The 21641-nt window shown below is 38.4% G+C and overlaps 2 protein-coding genes and 1 pseudogene across 8 annotated transcripts; 2 read left to right on the top strand and 1 right to left on the bottom strand.

Annotated features, from left to right (window-relative positions):
- The first annotated feature begins 2846 nt into the window (after window positions 1–2846).
- On the top strand, window positions 2847–4733 carry LOC130424923 (claudin-10-like). The gene is made up of 5 exons (XM_056750911.1): window positions 2847–3072; window positions 3167–3328; window positions 3559–3640; window positions 3724–3831; window positions 3910–4733. Exons 1-5 carry the CDS (start codon window positions 2862–2864, stop codon window positions 4118–4120), a joined length of 774 nt encoding a protein of 257 aa, XP_056606889.1. The 5' UTR covers window positions 2847–2861; the 3' UTR covers window positions 4121–4733.
- Window positions 4734–5384: 651 nt separating this feature from the next.
- dzip1 (DAZ interacting zinc finger protein 1) lies at window positions 5385–18283 on the top strand. Of its 7 annotated transcripts, none has more exons than XM_056751483.1 (20): window positions 5385–5643; window positions 5838–5930; window positions 6666–6790; window positions 7054–7674; window positions 10692–10776; window positions 10862–10992; window positions 11573–11731; window positions 11841–11960; window positions 12518–12580; window positions 12678–12806; window positions 13076–13124; window positions 13752–13796; window positions 14168–14227; window positions 15215–15363; window positions 15435–15621; window positions 16136–16289; window positions 16902–17203; window positions 17292–17434; window positions 17544–17712; window positions 17856–18283. In XM_056751483.1, exons 3-20 carry the CDS (start codon window positions 6788–6790, stop codon window positions 17936–17938), a joined length of 2652 nt encoding a protein of 883 aa, XP_056607461.1. In that variant the 5' UTR covers window positions 5385–5643; window positions 5838–5930; window positions 6666–6787; the 3' UTR covers window positions 17939–18283. The 7 variants fall into 7 exon arrangements, with proteins under 7 accessions (XP_056607461.1, XP_056607460.1, XP_056607458.1 ...); XM_056751482.1 differs by having other exon boundaries at window positions 5386–5643; window positions 13749–13796; window positions 16905–17203; XM_056751480.1 differs by having other exon boundaries at window positions 5386–5643; window positions 13749–13796.
- Window positions 18284–19684: 1401 nt separating this feature from the next.
- On the bottom strand, window positions 19685–21601 carry LOC130424432 (claudin-10-like; annotated as a pseudogene).
- Between the last annotated feature and the right edge of the window lie 40 nt (window positions 21602–21641).

Here is a 21641-nt window from a genome sequence, read left to right as displayed (position 1 = left end):
TATTTGGGCTATATGGTCTTGATTTGTTGACTCTCTATTCCGTCTGGCAGAAAAATATTAATTCTGTGTCTTACTATGACAGTTTCTTTGCTCTGAAATCTGTCGGTTTCAATCAGTTATTCTCCTTGAAGATATTTCTTTATGATATCTGTCAGATTTTACACATCTTATGTTTTTGAGGCAGCCAGAAACACTTGTTTGTATTGACAAAGACCAAACCCACCGCTAGTGTGTGGTCTGTGGATCATGAACCTTCTGGGTAATAGTCTTCTAGTCTCGAATATAAACATCAAATATTTAAAATGACTTTTGCTTGTATTTTGGCGTACATTTTTAATTGATATAAAATATTATATTGAACGCTGTGTTCTTGAACTGGAAAGAGAAAAGCAAGATGAATCCTTCAGAGAGATAAATACACTTAGATGAAACTTTATTTCTCTTTTAAGAGCAGTTGAATGTAATAAAACTGTTGCAGAGACGAATGTCTTATAAAGTTTTATTGGCCCAGGTGTCTTCTCGTTCTCAGTTTATCAGTCAGTAGGGATGGAGAAGAGCAGACGGATCATTTCTCTTTTCTGACAGCAATAGAAGGAACAGTGTTGTTTTCTGAGAGACCTCCGGTCAGTCCGCACACACATAAACAGAGAACAACTGCTAAAAAAAGTCATCATTTCAGGCCCTGTGTGCAGGGACGGTCAGTGGAGTGTCATAACTCATATGATGTTGACTGATGTGGATAATATTTCTCTCATCTGATGTAAGACACAGAACACGCCGTTTGATGCACATCTTGCTTTATTTCTTACACCCCGATGTGTCAAGGGGCATTTCTAGACGCTTGCTTTTAGCTCATAATAATGAAATACAGATTGCTGTCGTCACATGGATGTTGAAACTTCCACAACATGATTTAAGCTTATACACAAAAGAAGAAATGTTCATTTGTTTAAAAATGTATTTGCACTTTAGATAGTTCAAGCAATTACAGACTCAAAAGCTCTTCTGCTTATTCGCTTCACACTGTCAAAGTAGGTGAACTGAAGCATTTCTTTTCTCCAAATGAAGCTTTTTCACTACAAACTGCACTCATATACAAGTGTGTATGTAAGTGTGGACATGTTTTTATATACCGGTGGGGACCTAAACCTGAATGCACACCAACTCATGGGGACTTGTGTCACTGTGGGGACCAAAAAGTGTGTGTTTGCTCTTGTTCATGTCTTGTATTCCTAACTAGTGTAGAAATGCAATTTGAATCCAAATTAAGAGCCTCAGCAGCCTCAGGACATGAATACGAATAAAACATCCTGATGAAAGAATCAGAATGATTGTTTTTATGGTCAGTTACGATAAACTCACAGACTCGACCACGGCGATAACACCCTCACCGAATTTGAGTCATGCTTCTACAAATATGTTGGACAAAGAATGCTTGTCAGGAACACGAGCGGCTCCATGCTGAGATAGATCATTTTAAAGCTGTATTTTATTAAATAAGGGGCGGGTAATTGAGTATTCCAGGAAGGGAAAACTGGAAGAGCTGTTTGAGAAATGATGGTTGGTCGCTGATGACTGTTTGGCTTTAATGGGAACACTTTAGGTGGCTGGAGCTGAGCCAGAAGCTTGTTTGTGACCAGGGTGAAATAAAAAAAAGAAACACGCTATAGGAAAAAAGTTAAAGATTGGGGTCCCAGGCAGATTCAATGGGGTCCTAAAGTGTACTGATCAATTTATTTCTGACTAGTTTAGAAGTGTATTTCTTACAGGACCCCTCCAAAAAACATGACACGTGTTACAGCATACTGTATCACACTGAAACATGTGCAAGTCATGAAGTGTATTTTTCTAGCATACACATAGTCACATTTATATATATATCTAATCCCTCGCTTTCAAACAAACAGAGCCAAAGTGTTTACACACTTCTTATCTAAACATGATCTGCTCTACATACAGTTGACTCATCTTTATTTTGTTATTTGAACTTCTTATCTCGCTTCTCCTCTTTTTCTTAATATTGTTTATACATAAACAGTACGTGTTATGTGAAATTTTATATGGATAAACATCATAATGCAACGAAGAATGCAATATTCCCAGGACACGTCAAAAGCAACAACCAGCTGATGTTCTGTCAGAGATATCAAAAATATCGATGACTTTCATGAGAGTTGTCTAATGGAGCAATTATTACATTTCTTTTTTACTGAGAACCAATCATTGTCAAAAGGTTGGTTAATTACAGTCTAAAGTATATTATGTTCAAGCTTGCTTGAAATTGTTCTAGTTCATTGGACATAATGTTAAAGTGCATTGGAAGTCTGTCTGAAACCAAATTACCAAACCAAATAATTTGAAGTTCATGTTTTACTAAGACAAATCAAAATATTAATTTAAAAAAATATATATATATATAAAATATAAGAAACAAAATACATAATATTTTAGATCAATTAAAAATGTAAACCAAAATACAAGCTAAAGTCATTTTATATATTGAATCTGTTTCATATCAGAATTCTATATATTCTGTACCTTTATTTTTTATGTTCATCTCCTACTACTACTATTTTTATTACTATTATTATATTTTACTACTACTATAGTTTTTAAATCTTGGGATTTGTGCTTTAAGTGCTTTAAATAAGATTTAAATGTGCCTTTGTATCTCTTTCAGAAATGCTGTTCTGTTGCATAAACAAACTAGTTATAGTAAGTAGACAGACTAGGAACGGTCTCTGGGAATAAGAAACTGCTGATGAGGTGAAACCATGTCGTTTTTCCAGTCTGTAAAATGCAAAAAGCAGTTACTACAAACAGAAGATCAACACATCATCATCATGCAGCGAACAGTTGTGATGTACATAGAGATGGGTTGTTTTGTATCCTGTCTCTGTGGCTGGATTTTAATCTGTTCTACTATGGCCACTGAATACTGGATCGTTTCTGAAAGCGCTGAAGTGGTTCTCAATGCCGGTATGTATTATTCCAACCTGTGGATGGACTGTCTCGCAGACTCCACAGGGGTTTCTGACTGCAGATATTTCCCCTCCATGATGAACCTTTCTGGTAAGTCTGTTGAAACTGAGACGTCGTGTCTTGGTTTGGGTGTAAATGGATTATTGCAGGTTTGTTATTTAGTATCTCTCTGTCTGGCTGTCAGTTTTCCTCCATGTGAGCAGGGCTCTGGCTGTGGTCTCTGTGATTTTGGGCTTCTGGGCGGCTGTGCTTGCTCTCATTGGGATGAAGTGTACCAAGATTGGAGGCTCTGAACTCATTAACGCCAGAGTTACGTTTGCGGCGGCTTTGACGTACATGTTATCTGGTGGGGACTTTTCTTTACAAGTATTTACAAAGCATGAATTGAGTGTTCATGTAGATTCCCAGGAGCACACATGATGGTAAAAATGGTGTAGCTTGAATACATTTGATTTGGTTTTTCTTTCATAAGCATTTTACAACCACAATAGTCTAATTAAAAGTTTTGATTATAACAAAGTATAGCACAAATGCGTTCCAGATTTACTGTCATTCCTTGCAACATCTGTTTCACAGGGTTCTGTGGGATGATAGTGTACTCCTGGTGGGGAGAGAAGACGCGCGTAGAATTTTTGGATCCATATTTCCTAGAAATTAAGTATGTCAATATGGCGTCTTTTATTATGTTTACACGTGAAGTTAAACATGATGCCTTCACACTGCTGGATTTGTGTTTGTCAGGTCTGAGCTGGGTGCGGGTCTGTTCATCGGTTGGGGAGGATCGTGTCTGATTATTTGTGGAAGTGCAGTCATGTGCTACTTCTCTGGGAGAGAGTCGTTCCCTCAGAGGTCTGACTCACATCATTGTATAGATTGAACAGAAGTCGATCAGAAAACGGTATAATGGATGTTTTGTCTTCTGCTCAGATTAAAAGCAAAACCCAGAAGACCCCCGATTTACATGACGGCTCGTACCAGACGGTTGTACATGCTGCCGGGCTCCTCTAGACCCACAACAGTAATCGTGCCTTCTATATACCAATCACAAGGAGAAAGCAGAGGAAGTCAATTGAGAACAGGCAGGAGGGAAACACAAGAAAGTCGACCCCCGCCGCCTCCCATAGACTCAGCTGTGTGACAACTTGGAAAACGGGCTTTGTTGAGTGCGTCTAATCCTGATGGTTTTCTCAAAAGAACCCTCTGTGGAGTATAACAGTGTTGAGTTTACAGTATCTCATAAAGGTTAAAAGTAAATGTATTCAATTAAATCCATTTACAAATATATTTTTATGTATATACAGTATACATAGGTTGCAGGTGTACACGTACTTCAGTTGCATTGAACCTATCCTCTAACACTGCGGTTTTTACTGCTGTAGATAAGAAGGAACACTGGATGTTGTGTTTGTATATCACAGGTGATATTAAATTGGCAGATTTTGGGGAGAGTGGAATATGTGGAAAGTGAAATAATGTCACATTTTCAAATCAGCTCAGAAACAAAGGCCGCAGTAGGCAATATGACATCACTGGTCTGAGACCGGGCGATGACATCACTGTTCTCTGAAACCTGTTAATGACGTCACTGCTATATCAGGATTATTCATTCTTTTTTTCAATTCACATTGTTCTGTAAAGCACTTTTCACAACATTTAACATGAATGTTTCTGCTTATAATTAATAGTAATCTGTTAGCAAGCAGCTATGTAATTTGACAAGGATGCCCTGAAATACTGTACTTGAAGTTGACCTGTTTTCCTACCTGCTTATGCTGTAAATCAATAAAAAATAAGAATTTGCTATTGCATACCATTAGGCTACAACTCAATATTGTCTAAAGATGCATAATGTGTTTGTTTAGGCAAAAATATCAAGAATTAATCTCATGTTTCTGATCTATTCAATCTGAAATGTTTCATATTGTTCAAAGGCAGATGTTATTTGCACCTCTGTGTATACATTATGTACATTCTGCTTTATATTCTACACATTCAGCACGATGGCATAAATAGCCGTATACCCACTGGTGCATAGATTCATTTTTGCACCCCACCTAGGCGATAATGGCGTTTTGAACCGCAAGTCAAATCATGTTCATGCACTATTTAAGTTTTCTCCAAGATTTATAGTAAAGGATAAATATAATCACTTCCTTCAGAATACTGGGGTGCAAACTATTACCTGTGCCAAGTTCGGGAATCAACTTTGTTTTCATTGTTTAATGGCAGAAAGAAAGAAAGAAAGAAAGCATCCATTAAACACCACTAGATGGCGCAGTTTACCAAGAAAACAATTACATGTCACTCTGTTGGTTGAATTGGTACAATTTTTAATAAACGCTTTTCTGACGGTTTAAAGAGAACATATTTTAGAATGCTTATACGTAAATAAACAAATATATAAAACAAACAGTTGTCAGAGTTTTCTGCGCGTGCCCTTCCCCCTCCTCGAACCCCGGAGATGCGCCGAGGCGCGAGCCAGGAATGCGCTGTGTGACGTCACGTGGGTCCGGATCGCACACTTTTGGGGGATCGTACGTTGCTTGCCTACAAAAACTAAACTTTGATTAACGTCGACTTTGGATCGCGGAGGTGGATGAGACTCTCGGATGAATAACGCGATTCTGTGTGGATTGATCGCAAATAACTTTTTGCAGATAGGTAAGAGCCATTACATCAGTTCTTCCCGTTACTCAAGAGTCGCAAAACTTTGTGCTTTGCTGTAAAGATGGCTGATAAGGTTCATGGTGTTCAGATGGGATGTCGGATTGCGGTGAGATATATTGGAGTCTCCTTTTCTCTGGTTGCCTTCTTAACCGTCCGCTTTGATTCGTGCCCCTCTTTTGTTCGTAAAGGAGCTTGTCCCGACTTGAGATGTTTTGAAGGAAGGGGCAGTAAATCTGAGACGCAGACTGGAACATTTCTGCTGAAAGAAATTTTAAGACTCGGTATGTAACTGTATAGCCATTACACATCAAGATTGCATTATATATCGAAACGTCTAAAGGGATTTTGCTTGAAGAAAATAAAGTTCGTATTTACAACAATGCAAAAAAAAGGTTGTCTTATGTTTACACGTCATTGTTTTCCCTTTAAATTGGGATGATTTCTTTGAACATATAAACAACTTTTTAATACTGCTTTAACAGCGTTAAACTTAAACATTAGAATAAAACACATGTAAACAAATACAGCATCCAATAATGCAAAAACCGAACAACACAAAAGTGATATTAACCTCTTATATTGTTTACACATCACGTTGTGTTGCTTTTAAAACACTAAATAAAACGTTCCTTAAATAAAATAAAGTGTATTGTAAACATTAGAATGTGAAATACTTCTAACATAATATGCATAAAATTTGAATTAACTTAACCGGGGAAAATGAATCCTGTTTTTTTAGTAAAAGTAAAAAAAACATGTTTTTTGTTGGAATACGCATTTGCATTATACTAGTTTTGATATAAATATGATGGTTATTGTCAATCTGTGTTTATTATGGTTTTACTACAATTAATAATACAGTTAAATTGGGGCTTATTTTCTAAGCATTACCGAACGCATTCGTTACGGGCATGAGCATAAATTTGGTGTTTACATGTATTGAATAGTGTAATAATTCATTATAATCCTAAAGATCTTTTAACAGACACGTGCTTGTTTCCTCTTCTCTCCTACAGTGTGCTGTGCAAACTGGGACACGCGCCCTTGTTTCCATAGAAACGTGCAGGACGCTCTCTGACACGGCAGCGGTGGCGCGCGCCGCTCTGATCAAACATCAATACTTCACAAGAACCGCAAGATGGTAAGACGACCACCACGAATCAACAACATAAGGTGGATTTTATGCGTTTCTCGACGATTGAATCATGTTATTGGTTAATATATATCGTGTTTTATATGATCACAGTCATGTGGAGGTGTGTTAGCTGGTAACCATTAGCAGCAGTGCTTGAATCAATTGGGAAAAATCCAGATATCTTCGTGTGCGACCTTGAGAATCCTTCAGATGTCACTTGAATCCGTGTGTCTGTTGTAGAATTCACCTGACCTTTGTTTTCTCCTCAGCCGTTTCACGAGAACGTCTACTACCCGTACCCCAGCGATCCCCCGGGAACTCATTCCTCGGCAGGGATCCCGTCTCTCCTGTGCTCTCCTCAGAGTCAGCCCTCCTCCGGCAGCCAGAACAGACCTGCCATGTCTGGACCCCTCACCTCATCTGGAGTCGGTACCGTCGGCACCGTCGTCCCCCCGCCCTTCAAATTCCGAGCTCGGCGCGAGAGCGTGGACTGGCGTCGCTTCAACGCCGTTGATGTGGACCGGGTGGCTTGCGAAATGGACTTCGACGCTTTGCAGGAGCACATCACGGCGGTGACGTTTTGTAACGTGGAGGGCGAGCGTTGCCCCCGCTGTCAGAGCCCCGTGGACCCGGCTCTGATCAAGCTCTTCCGGCTGGCTCAGCTCACGGTGGAATACCTGCTTCACTCCCAGGACTGTCTCAGCATCAGCCTGCAGGCGGCCGAGGAGAGGCTGGTGGCGGCGGCCAAGGAGACGGAGCAGCTGTGCGTCCAGCTGCAGAAAAAGAGCCAGGATGCAAAAAACTTGAAGGACGAACTGAAGCAGAGGAAGAAGATCATCACCTCTCAGCAAGCCATGTTTAACGCCGGGATGAGTGCCAACTACCACAAGGTCTGTGCTGGGGTGTGAATGTTTGTATTAGCATTTTCATTGTTGCCGTCACCTCCCCCCACGGTCTGCCAGTTCACTAACCCGAGGAAACGGAGGTGTATTTGTCACCGTTTGATGGCGTGAAGTGTTTTTCCGTGTATTTTTTTCCAGTGGGATTACAAAAATGATGCAATGTGAAGTTCTTCAACCAGAATTCCCATTTGTTCACTTTTCACAATTTGTAAAGTATATATTAGTACGGAATAGATCATCTATTATAGTATTTCATTGGGTAATAATCCATGCACCCATGCATACTTTTTGGACAAATATTACCCACAATGCCTTGCATTACACAAAAACAGTTGGCTTGCAATGGCTCTACGATGTGCTATCAGCTCACATTGGTATATCTGGTGTTTACGCTTTATCACACCTCAGGTATGTACTTCATCAGTACAGTATGCAAAACAGTATTCAGCCTACATAAGTGTTGTCTGACACAGTCCATAATCACGCCTGCAGGTCGGGACAGGATTAGCTAATCACCAGAAGCTTTGTTTTTTGGAAACAGCGTTCAGGATTTGGCAAGTGGAGCAGATGGTGTCAGCTGGCGACGATGACTTGTCCTCCACTTATAAAAGAGATTTAAGTGGAGGAACAAATCAAAGCGCCCTGCCCCCCGTCTCCCTCCCCCTCAATGCTTTTCATTGCTGTTTAATTGCTCGGTGCATTTATTTCTGAACGTTTCTTGTCTGAAAGTCTGTTTCATGTGTTTGAGACCTGTGATGATAAGGCTATATCAGTTATTTGTCTATTGCGTGTTACTGTCATCCCTGATAGTGGGCAGCTGTTGCCAAGGCAACGCCTGATGTTTCATGTGGTTACTAGGAGAAGCACAGGCACCTGACGGCATCCAAGCAGCACACATGGATGTTTTAATCTAACAGAGCAGGAGTCGTAAATATTATTTTTATTTTTCATCAAAGTATTTACACAGCGCTTTTAGAATATTGGAAACGGCTTTGCAGAACAGACATTGTAGAATACACAGTTGAGGAATAAGAAATATAAGGCCATAAGAAATATATACTAGAGAGGTAAGAAAAAGAATAATTGTTGAAAACTTTAAAATAATTATAAATAGTAAATGGCATTATATAAATAGCTGATATTACTGGAGCAGGGGGGCTGATGTATGACGTAATCCAATATATAGACCACTTTGCAAGATGTAAACACTGGCCCAAAAGCACTTCTGGATTCAGTTTTTTCTTATTTAATGTTGTTTTTAATTTTACATATATAATTAAACCTAAACATTTTGAATCAGTTATAAATATTTTTGTACAAACATTTGTGTAAATGATAGAGACAGTTCAGGGCGAGCGTTGAACTACCATTCTTTAAATTATCCGAAGAGGTGTATATAATTTAATATAGTAAAGAGCGGATATTTAAGTAATATTTACAAAGAAATATGTACATAGTTATAAAACACAATTATTACACAGTTATAGTTTTGTAGTTTCAAAATTAGTTGTAGTTATTTTGACAAGGTTTTTATTTTCTTTGTTTCCACATTTGTTATGTAGTTTCATCGTTTACTTGTTTATTGTATAATTCATTTTCGATTTTTTGTTTTGATCTTATGTTACAATTTTAAATGACTCAAGCTTATTTAAATTTTACATTAAAGCAACATTTATTATTTTTCAACTAATATTAAGGCCAATATTTTATGTGATTTCAATTAACAGAAGTATTGTAATAGTTTTAGTTTTAGATAACTATAATAATCTTGATAAGACAATGTCAACAATCTCCAAAAGACCAAATGTCTTTGCCTCATGGAATATCACAACCAGTAATTGAAAACAAATCTATTCATATTAATCATTTGTTAAATTGTACTGTTAATACAGTGATTTTTGATTCAATTTAAACCATAACAGTTTCAATAATATACATTATTTTGTCAAATGTCACTTGTTTTAATGATAGATGGGGCCGTGACAGTTTAGTGAGATTCAGCTGGTTCTGTAATACATTGTTTTGGGTTTATTCCAGCACCTGCCGAGGCTGCAGATTAACACAGATGAAACCCTGTTTGCCCTGATTCTTTAAACACATAATTGCATTTCACAGTTCATCGGGAAAGTTATGGCAGTTAAAAAAAACCATCAATTGATGTTTTTGTTCCGCGCTCAGCGCTGGGGCTATGCGCTTTTCCCGCGATCAACGCCAGCGTTCGACCGGGCGCCCAGAGTTGAAAAATGATCAACTTTAGGTAGAACGCTGCAGTGGGCGTTTTCAGCCGAGCTTCTGCCGTTTTCAGCTGTGTAAATGCGCCTCGGTGGATACAGCCCCTTACAGAAACAGTCTGGCAGTTGGAGCCAGTTTTCCCAGTTTGTGAGGGTATCAGTGTCAGTGTGGTTAAATATGAATGAGAGCACCAGACGGCCACTTCGGCTGCTAAATGTGGTGTGTGATGTGCGGCTCTGTAGATTTTCTCTCCTCGTCTGCGGATGAACCGGAGCGTGCCACGCAGCCAGAGGTAGAGCGGGAGAAACCTGCATCATTATTTCTCAGCCACCCGGTGTTTCCATGGCAACGTGCCCACGGTGTCTCTTGGTATCATCCTTGGGTTGAGTGTGAGTGACAGCTGTGCTGAGGTGTTTGGGCATCTGTCTGTCACCTGAGCCGGGCTCATGTATAGTTTGACCTTCAGCAACGGTTCTGCTGGGCGTTTTTGACTTAAATATTTGTGTCCTCAAATATTTCACCTAGAAAAAGAAAAGTTGGGCCTTGTTCCTCTTTTTTTTTGTCAAATTAAAGGGAATTATGATAGATGCTGTCAAAGGAGCATTTGGCACTTTGGCATTTCAGGAAGGCACTTTGGCGATGCCAATGTTACGGGTTTAATTTCCAGTGAATTTTTTATCAATTTATCATAAATCATCAAATTTACATTTCTTGTCATATTATATATACAGTGTGATGCAAATTAACGTAAAGATCCTGATTTTGTTTTTCAGTGCCAACATTGTGAGAAAGCCTTCATGAACATCTCCTTCCTGCAGAGTCACATGCAACGCAGACATTCAACGGAGTTTGACATCAGTGAGTTTAAACCGTGCGCTGAATCACTTCACAACACAATGCCTGTTTTGTATTATGTTTCATTTAAATGTGCCATGTATTTCAGAGCTAATGACGGACAACAAAAAAAAGATCCAGACCATAAAGTTACAAGAGGAGATCAACAAACTTCAAGAGCAGTTGACACTGGTCACGTCCCAAATGGAGACACAGCAGAAAGACTACAATGCTAAACAGGTACGGAAGAGCCGGTATTAAAGGAAAAGTTTACTTTAGAATTAAAATGTTTAGTCATCCGAGACATCCATGTTTTTATTTCTTCTGTTGAAACTAATCCAGGGTTGTTAGCATTTTCGGATCTTCCTCCATATAGTGGATTTAATGTGGGGCAACCTGATTTAATGTCCAAATTTCAGTTTCTTCTCAACTTTAACCAGCTGATGAATTTGGGTTTTTTCTTGCAAAAAATTCTACTTTTTGTTCTTTTTGACCACAAATACACGGCTTGCACCCCCGCGTTGCGCGTTCACGACTTCCCGTAATACGTAACCATGCTGGAAAGGTCTGACGTAAACGTATGTACTGACCCGTTGTTTACAAGTGGTAAGAAGGAAGACGGTTCAGTTCCGGAAATGTTTTCCTCAACAACCTTGGATTAGTTTCTACAGAAGAAATAAAGACTTGGACGTCTTAGATGACATGAGCGTGAATAACTAAGGATACAATTTTAATTCAAAAGTGAACTATACCTTTAAAAACTCAAGTCTTAAATGGTATAATTTGTCAGTATTTGAATCAGTATATTGCTTTCCTCCAGGAGAAAGAGCTCGTTCAGAGACAGGAGGAGTTTAAGAGACTATTGGACAGCTGGAAAGAAGATGAATACATACGAATGAACAGCAAAATAGATGAAGTCAAGCAAGCGTGTCAGCGCGACATGGATTCAATGCATCAGAGGAACAGGAACCTAGAAAACGTATGGAAGTTTGTTGGTTTACGCCAGTAAAACACGAAAAAGGTCAAAACAGGTGACTTTTGTGGCACACGTTGCACATATATTTCTTTGAATTTTTTGTTTTTCTCAGGAGCTGCTGAAATTGAATCAGAATAATAAACAGGAAGTCGCAGCGACACAGTCTGGTTCGCCAGCCAGCAATGAACACTGGCAGGAGTTTGTTAAACTTCAGCAGAAACTCCACAAACAGGTAAGAAATACTTTCAGTAACTTTCAGACGGTTTAGTACATGAAAAGCACATCTTTAATTTCAAATCACTTCATGTGTAAACGGTTTCACAGTGACAACATAAACAAACGTTACTGCGCATACGCTCGATCGTGGACTGCCCGTAACTTCCAGTACACATTCCCTAACAATAGAGTGCCTGAAGATTATTTCTGATAACAACCAAAAGAAACCGAGAAGAACGCTTACTTGGCTAAACTTGTCTCTCCAATATTTTTCATTTAGACTGCGATACCAAACTCAACCACTAGATGTACCATATGGTTTCAAAATTACAGGCTTTTTCAACAAATTGTTTATTTAATAAAATGAACATACAACTAAATTCAACAAAAAGTTAATTTAATGCAATTGTTAAACAATAAAATAATAATAGAAATTTATATTAACTAAAATAAAATCTGAATACTCATATTAAAAAGGTAGACACTAGCCAAACACAGACCAGAAGTTGGCTGCAGTCCCGGCGCGTGCGTCTGATGAAATGGTCTATTAATAAGAGTTGTTTCACTATTCAGGAGGTGAAGTGGTCCGACAAAATGCAAAAACAGAAGGAGAAACATGACAGCGAGAAGAATCTGGTTGGTACCGTGTGTTCATTGTAATATGTAAATCAGAGGTTTCATAGAAGAATTTCATACAGGTTGACCGATTTTTTTGCTCTGTGTGTTGTTTCAGCTTCAGGAGGAGCTGTCAAACCTGCGGCGTGTGGTGTCAGAAGGGAGAGAGGAGACCAGGCGTCAGGTGCAGGAATTGAGCCTCAGGCTTCAGGAGCAGCAGCAGATTGTTACTACACATAATAAGCAGGTCAGTACTGAAGTCCAGCGCCACAGGAAGAGTCTCGTGTGTTCAGGATTTCCTGTATTACTGCTGCCGTCCACAGCTCTAATCTACAGGAACTGTACGGCTGGAAAATATGAGCAGTTATCCTATACAGTCGTCTTTCATCTTTTTGGTGAAAAATAAATGAAATCGTTTTTAGATTAAAATAGAAAATGATGGCCAAAGAATAATGTACAATATTGGTAATGTGCACTTTGGAAACAAATTACTTATTTGTTTTGTTTCTGTCACAGATGAAACAGATCTCATCGAGGCCTCCAACAGTATTAGTTCAACGTGACAGTATGTGAACATATTTACTCAGTAGAACTTCGTATAACTGTTTTATTTTCCCTTTTAAAGAATCATGAAGATTTGTAGGGCTGTTTAATGATTCATCGCATCCAGAATAAAAGTTGTCGTTTACATAAAATATGTATGTACTATTGTATTGATAAACACATACACCTACAGGTATATATATAAAAAAATAGATATACATTTTATACATACAAAATCTTTCAGTCTCACAGAGATACAAAGTATTTTGGTGTTTTATTCAATCATTGGAGGACAAAGACGCAGACGTTTCGGCTAAAGTCAATGTATCAAACCACAGTTTGTATTTGTGAGTGCGAAACATTTTGTATGAAGATCCTTTTTTAAATTAACGCACCACAACAACAGAAGAAAAACAAGAGTTGCAAACGACTTGTGGAATTATATCAATTTTATGTAATCAATGTTTAAATATAATTTAAAAGTGATATAAATATATTAACGCAAATATTTTCTAAATATATACAAGTGTGTGTGTAAATACCAAAATTGATATGTACATTGCAAACTTTTATTCTGGATGAGATTAATCACGATTAATCGTTGATCAGCCCTATTTCTAAGTGTACATTTTTATTCATGTTTTAGTAGTTGCTGTCCCGGCTCCAGAGACAAAAGCTAAAGTGATGGTCAGTGGTAAGTCATCGTGTGTACATTTTCTGTTTAGTTTAGTAAGACCTGTTATCATCACAGTCCCTGAATAATATGTTTTTAGACTGTTAAGTTTGCATTTTCACTGAACATCGGCCAGTTAATTCCCATCAATTTACACACCATGTCCTAGGGGGCATTACGACATTTCATATCATCGCACATTTTTTTTTATCTAGGTGTTACTACACTGTATTTTCCTGTTAGTGTTTATAGGTTGTGATATTTAATAACAATAAAATTGTTAAAATCAGCAAAACCTATTATTGGTCAGTCTCAACGCATCAGCGTACAGTCTCCCAGCAAACACGTTTCGGTCCATTCGTAACCTCTTGCTCTCTGTGCTGTCATATTAGAGCAGTTCAACTCGGTTCATACGTTGGATCCTATAGTGGAGCTGTCTGAGGAAGATAAAGGTAAATGTGATGGAGTGTAGTGGTCTGTGGCTTGCCCGCATGCTGTCTGCATGGATCCGTCGCTGAGGCCTGTTGTTTTCAGTCTGTCAGCATGCCGCTATACTTAAGATGTTCCTATTTCACAGACGTTAATCCAAAACAGCACATGTCTGCTCAATTAATGCAGAAGTATCAGCACGTGTGTATTCATTGCACAGGTTAGAGGAAGAGACAGAGGCAGGAGATGTAGTGAGAGCAGTGTTTGTTCTTTTTTATTTGATGTTTTGCCTGTGTTTGATTCATGGCTACATTTTACAATCTACAAGTCTACAATTGTATTTTTGTAAAAAAAAAAATTCTTCATATTTAAGTATGACTTTGATTTTAAAAAAATAATGTCATATCGTGTTTAACAGTTGTAGTCTTTGAAAAAAACAAAAAAATACTGTTGTAGACGATAGTTTTTATAGATATGCATCGATGCAGAGTTGTTAAAGTTAAATAAACTTAACTAACTATTAAAGCTTTCCTTTGCATTTAAATCAAATATAAAAAGGCCTAGATATTATTTGAACATTTGAAATGTTGCCTGAGCACTAAATTAAAAAAGTTTAATTTGAGGCACCAAAATAATAACTAATAATACATAAAACTGAAATGAATGAAACTTATATATCAAACTTAAAAATAAATAGCAATATGAACAAATAAATACTTAAGAAATAAAATCTAAACACACAACAAAATTGCTCAAATTTAAACGAAAAAGAATATATGAAAACGACAAATTATCTAAAATGTTAATTACTGTGAACCTAATAAAATTGAACCTCTGTAAAACTTATTTTTTAGTGTGTTTTTTCATGTCCTTGTACTGTCTTTATACTGCAGTAACACCATACATTTTTATTTCCGATGTCCTGCATTTGTAGAATGACGACATTTATTGTAAAGCATATGTCAACATGTATGGTGAGTGTCTGAATTTTGTTCGTCTTGCATTTCCAGAATCCTCAAGCATCTCCGAACGTCATCCAGAGAGCCACTCGTGGAGGCAGCAGGTGGAGGAACTGTTAAAGAACCCGGGCTTAAGGAGAGACATGCTTGTAGCTGCCCAGCAGAACCTCCATGACAGATTGATGAACTTCGGCATCAAGGTAGTGTCAAACCACATGATAATCTACAGAAACTCCATAACAGAATGTAACCTTGATGTTCTGTTGTTCAGGGGGTCACAGGTCTCTCTAAAGGGGCGTATAAGAGCGCCATGGCCCAGATAAACTCAGAACGTCAGAATAAAGAAGAAGAGGATCCAGCGTATAGGGGGGCACAGATAGAGATCAGCCGTAAACTGGAACAGAGGGTGAAGGAGAGGAACACCGAGGAACCAACCAAACCCAAACAACTAGAACAAGGTCAGAACTTGTTGTTATATTTACTCCCAACAATTTTAACTTTAACACATTAGATAGTGAACACCCTATGGTGACTATAAAGCTGTTTAGAATCAAGATGGCTGTTTTGGGAGGGTAACAGGGAACATTCTCAGAATTTCTCGAAAAGCTCTCTCAAAAATATAAAAAAAATTCTTGTTGTAACATTAAAAACAGCATTTTATGAACATTATCAATGTTCAATGAAATAAAGAGTTGAATTTGATCACTACAAACAGATAAAAATGAAACTATAATACATGAAACCTCAAGATCAATAAGAAATAAATAGCAACATAAAAAATAAACTCAGAGAGAATAAAACAACAAACACAAAATTGTTAAAATTAGCAATATGATTCTTTTCAATATTATAAAAACATTATAAAAAGGTTATTCTTACGTTGTTTTTATAACTTACTCGGAATGGTGACAAAACTTTTTTTTTATTAGCTGGGATGTCGCTGGGGTTTGAATAAAGTTTTTTTTTTCACAGTGGTTCAATCTAGACCCAGATCCAGCAGTTTTCCATCTACGGTAACTCGTGTGATGTCAGGTCCTGCTCCCAAACCGCACCAAACCCCACAGCAGACTCCACGCATCCGGACCCGCACCCAGCCCAAGACCTCCACACTACTACAACAACACAAGTACAGTACAAACAACACTATACTGTTCATGACGTCTGTCTGCTTTCATTTGAATACATTTGAAAAAGCTTTCGAAATCAAACCTTATCTTGTTCGTTTTCTTATCCATGTTTTGGGGTTTATTTTATGGTCTTACACCGTGTCCTAACCAAATGCGATGTGACGCCTTGACATGCGATAAAAGGTCATTTCTATTTTCGAAACGGTTTCTATTTCTGCGACGTCGCGGCTGACAGATCCACCCACACAACGATCTCATTCGATGTTCAGCACCTCATGAAAATTGATGGCCAAACATGGATGAAGACAGTATATAAACATTTGATTACATACCTTTAGATTCAGAAATTATAGTATAGCATCCGGTGAAGCATAACTGAAGTCATGAGAACAAGACGCATCTCTCTTTGTGCAGCGTGCGAGTCTGCGTGGATAGAGAAAAACGATTCCGATTGGCTGTGTTTTGTGATTGATTGTCGCGTCCCGACCCTTTTTCGCGATCAGTATGGACAAACAAATTTTTTATCTCAGGAATTGCATCGCGTTTGGTTAGGATGCGATCTTTATCGTGCGGTCTTTACTCTATATCGTGTGTTTTACCTCCCACCCTAGCAGAACGCCTCCATTCAGCTCTGACGAAGAGACGTCTGAGGAAGAGGAGGAATCTGAGGAAGAAGCCCCTCAAACACAGAAGAAAGCTCCCCAGGTTAACCGAACCACCGTGAAAGCACAAATGCCCAAAACACATCTGTCCTCGACCACGCACACGACCACTCCCGCAGACAGAACAGCTGTGACCACACTGAGCATGAGCGACAGCGAGTGGATGGACGGCAGCGAGATGGATGAGATCAACGTCTCACAGCTAAACAAACACAAGGACCAGAATGGAAACGTGGAGAAGACTTCTTATAGTAAGGAGGATGTGGAATTGTTGCATCGCTCAAAAAACAAAAGAATTATGTCTTTCACGATAAATCTAAAATATTGTGTTTTTTGTAGGTAATGTCAAAGCTCTTGGCAAAAGCCTGGAGAAGCAGCTGGAAGCGCGAGGCCCAAAGAAACCTGCAGGGGGCGTAAATATGTTCCAAGAGAGCCCAACGGTTGTCAAAAACATAAAGGACGATGAAAAGAAAGATCTGAAGGTAAAAGAAACAGTTAAAAGCGACCTGCGCTTGTGTTTGAACGTTTGTGATTATGTAATGCATTGAAACCTGCTTTAGCTGTTGTAACATTTGTTGTCACGTCTTTCAGTACACAGATGAAGATGATGATGACGACTGGGATATCTCCTCTCTGGAGGACGTGCCTGCTGTATCCAAACCCAACCGTAGCCCCGCCCCCATCAGGAGGAGCCTGGACAAGAGTCTGGACACCAGCACTAGCATCTGGGGATCATCCGCACCTAAAGGACAGAAAGCAGGTACATAGCATTCCATTTTGGCCGGAAATACTTTTAAAAATACAAAAAATATACATAATGATTTTTTTGTTAATAAAGAACTTTAATTTAACAATAGTGTCATCATAACTAGTAATTATCTTACTCGTGTATCTGTTTCTTAGGCCTTACAGACGCTGGAACCGGCAGCACTCTGAAGAGCAGTTTAGTGACTGTCAGTGACTGGGACGATACAGATGAAATATAACATCCAATGATACCAAAACATCCACAAACCAGTACACCTTATGTAACTGAATAATTGTAATATGTAGTGATCTTGTACCTCAGGCTTAGTGATTATTCAGGGACATCACTGCAAAACCAGCTTTTTATAGCTAAATTAAAAGTGAAAATTATCAAGGTACTTGTACACCTGGTACTGAGGAACACACAAGGGAGATTGCACTTTAAAATTATGTCTTCACACTTTTTTGATAGTTTAGGTATTACATGTTCTTCTGCAATACAACTTGACTGTAGCCTCAAATGACAAAGGACTTTTGTAATGTAACATATTTTATATATTAAATTCATTCTGTTCATTCATTCACATGTTTTAAAGACTCCTTTTTACATCACCTGAACAAGCACTACATGCTAATCATCTATGATGGTTTTATTGAAGAACCTCTTGTTTACACGTGAGGAATCAATAGCTCAGTTTCATTGATCTATCTGTTAGTTTAAATTGTTATATAATGAGAATTAAACCTATCCAATATTTTATAATAATACAAGTGAAGGATGCTGAATTGACTACCATTTGTATTACTATAATTTTAAAACAAATATCGCAGTTAATCTACGGTTACCGTATTAAAATCATGTTAAAAGTTTAACACTGAACACACTGCTGACAGATAGATTTTTAGGACCCTAGCTCTAACCTAACAGACTTTTTCTGTTTAAATGAAGACACTGATTTTTTATCATGTTAAAAAGGTAAAACTTTATTTACGATTGTTCTGTAACGTCATAGTGGATGTTTTGATTTTTATTTCTCTCTCACAGCTGTCAGCACAGTCAGAACACTGATCAGGAAGACAAAAGGAATAGAAAAGAAAATGGATGATGTAGAAAAAAAACTGTTGATCATGTAGAAAAGAAAACTGAAGATAATGTAAAAGGAAAAGGATTGTAATGTTAAAAATGTATGCCTATCACCTATATTTAAATGTCTTTTTTGTGTTTGATGATTATTTCATTACTTGTGTACTGTTGGTTGTTCATAATCGTTTGAAACATTGACAGTGCTATTAACATGTACTGTATGTTCTCTATAGGATGATAAAAAGCTTATGGCGGATCTAATGATATGACGCTACACAATATGTCAATAATGTGAAAGTGTTGTCCAACAAGGACATCTCAACGGTATTTTTCAAGCCAGACAAATATTTAGAAACCAGCCGTAAAGAAATACATAGAGAAGCAAACAAACATCGAAGGATGGATACAAGGAAGAAAGCAAACACGAGGACAACCCCCCCAAAAATATATAAATATAATATGAATATATATGAAAATGAAGGAAAGAACAACCTAACAGGAAAGCAACGAAGAAGAAAGGAACAAACAAATACCAAGGAAGGAATAAAAAACAGGTGTGAGGGCAAACACAGACTCAAAGACTGAAATTTTTCGTTCCTGTAAACCCAGTTCTTGGACAATGTACTTTCTCTCACAGGTTTTCTTGGAGATGTGGAGAACTAGAATCTGAACAAAGGACCAGGAGACGAATTGAGACAGGGACCAATATGGAGGTAAGTATAGAGTCAGAGGATCTTAGCATTATAGCGCAGACAAAACCAGATGTGTGATGTGACGGTGCTGTGATGGAGAAAAGCAAATTGATTAATTTCCCGGTTTAACTCATGAGAACTCTGGGGATGGTGAGAGAATGGATGAGGAAAGGATGAGGAAAGGGTGGGTTGTTTCTTTTCACATCGGGTCACACAGTTGAGTCAATGGGGGGCCGTGGGGGTCTTGAGTATCGACTTCCTTGCGTTCCTCTCCTGCCCTCACTCTGTTTGTTTCTCCCTGCTTGCGATTGGTATATAGAAGGCACGAACACTGTTGTGTTTCTATAGGAGCCAGGTAACATGTGTGTCTGTCTGGTGCGTGCCGTCATGTAGGTCGGAGGTCTTGTGAGTTGCTTAGTATACCTAAAAGTAAGAGATAGTCAATGCGATAGATTCTGTATACATCTCGCCTCCTATAAAAACAATGAAACAGGCCATACTTTCGAGGGAACGACTCTCTCCCAGAGAAATAGCACATGACTGCACTTCCACATATAACCAGACACGATCCCCCCCAACCGATGAACAGGGCCGGCACCCAGCTCAAACCTAACAAACACAAATCCATCAGGGTTCATCCATGTTTTCTGCATTTAGCATAGAAATCGCAGTTTGCATATAAATTCACTATCTTAAAAACATCATGTTACCTTTGCTCTAAGTAATATGGATCCACAAAGTCTGAGCGCACTTTATTGCCCCACATGGAGTACACAATCATACCGCAGAATCCTGCCAAACAGACATGATGTTATTTTAACCAAATCATAATGTGACAAATGCTTGTCGAAAACAGCCATTCTCACCAGATAACATGTACGTCAACGCAGCCACAAACGTAATTCTGGCATTAGTGAGTTCAGAGCCTCCAATCTTGGTACACTTCATCCCAATGAGAGCAAGCACAGCCGCCCAGAAGCCCAAAATCACAGAGACCACAGCCAGAGCCCTGCTCACATGGAGGAAAACTGACAGCCAAAGAGGGAAAGAGAGGAGTCATTTAATTGAAGTTTATTTCTGAACAAATCTTCTTAAAATTTAAAGGGATAGTTCACACAAAAACTGAAAATTCTGTCACCATTCAGATTGTTCCAAACCTACATTTCTTTGTTCTGCTGAACACAACGGAAGATATTTGGAAGAATGTCAGTAACTGTACAGATCTCATTCCCCATTTACTCCCATGGGATTCTATTTCCTACTATGGCAGTACATGGGTGATTAAAGTTGGTTGGTTACTGACATTCTTCCAAATACCTTCCTTTCTGTTCAGCAGGACAGAGACATTTATACGGGTTTGATGATGAGTAGATGAAGGCAGAATTTTCTTTTTCGGGTGGACTGTCCCTTTAAATGTTTCGTTTAATTTGACAAGGTTTTAAAAGGATTAACCTTTATAGTCTTAGGGTCAATTATTTATTAATATTTGATTAAAACAATTACAAAACACATAAGTGTAAAACGATGACATACTGTAATGGTGTTAGCATGTGTTATGACAAAAAATATCCAAATTAATTAACAAACAAATGTTATATTTGTGCCCTGCGATGGGTTGGCACTCCATCCAGGGTGTATCCTGCCTTGATGCCCGATGACTCCTGAGATAGGCGCAGGCTCCCCGTGACCCGAGGTAGTTCGGATAAGCGGTAGAAAATGGATGGATGGATGTTATATTTGAGCATCTTCAGTGTATTACAGAATTTTCCGAAATATTTTCTTGTCATAATATAAGGCGACATTGTAATCCATCTCGTCTTCTTAAATAAAGTGCGAAAGAAAATACATTTTTTAAACAAGGATTCAAAAATAAATATTCAATCGACTGTCTCACCAGAGAGGTCCATCATGGAGGGGTAGTATTTACAGTCAGAAACTCCTGTGGTATCTGACACACAGTCCATCCAAAGGTTGGAATAATAATTGCCGGTGGTGAGGACAACAGAGCCGACCTCCGAGAAGGTCCAGTACTCCGTAGCCAGAGTAGAACAGATCAAAATCCAGCCACATAAACAGGTCAAAAAACACCCGATCTCGACATACATCAGCACTGTACGCTGCCTCATGCTGCCTGTGATTCATAAGATGATCTGATGAACAGAGTTG

This window comes from Triplophysa dalaica, chromosome 6, assembly GCF_015846415.1.
Source record: "Triplophysa dalaica isolate WHDGS20190420 chromosome 6, ASM1584641v1, whole genome shotgun sequence".
NCBI classification, from domain to species: domain Eukaryota; kingdom Metazoa; phylum Chordata; class Actinopteri; order Cypriniformes; family Nemacheilidae; genus Triplophysa; species Triplophysa dalaica.
Note: the sequence above shows the minus strand (reverse complement) of the source record. Positions and strands in the feature narration are given on the sequence as shown.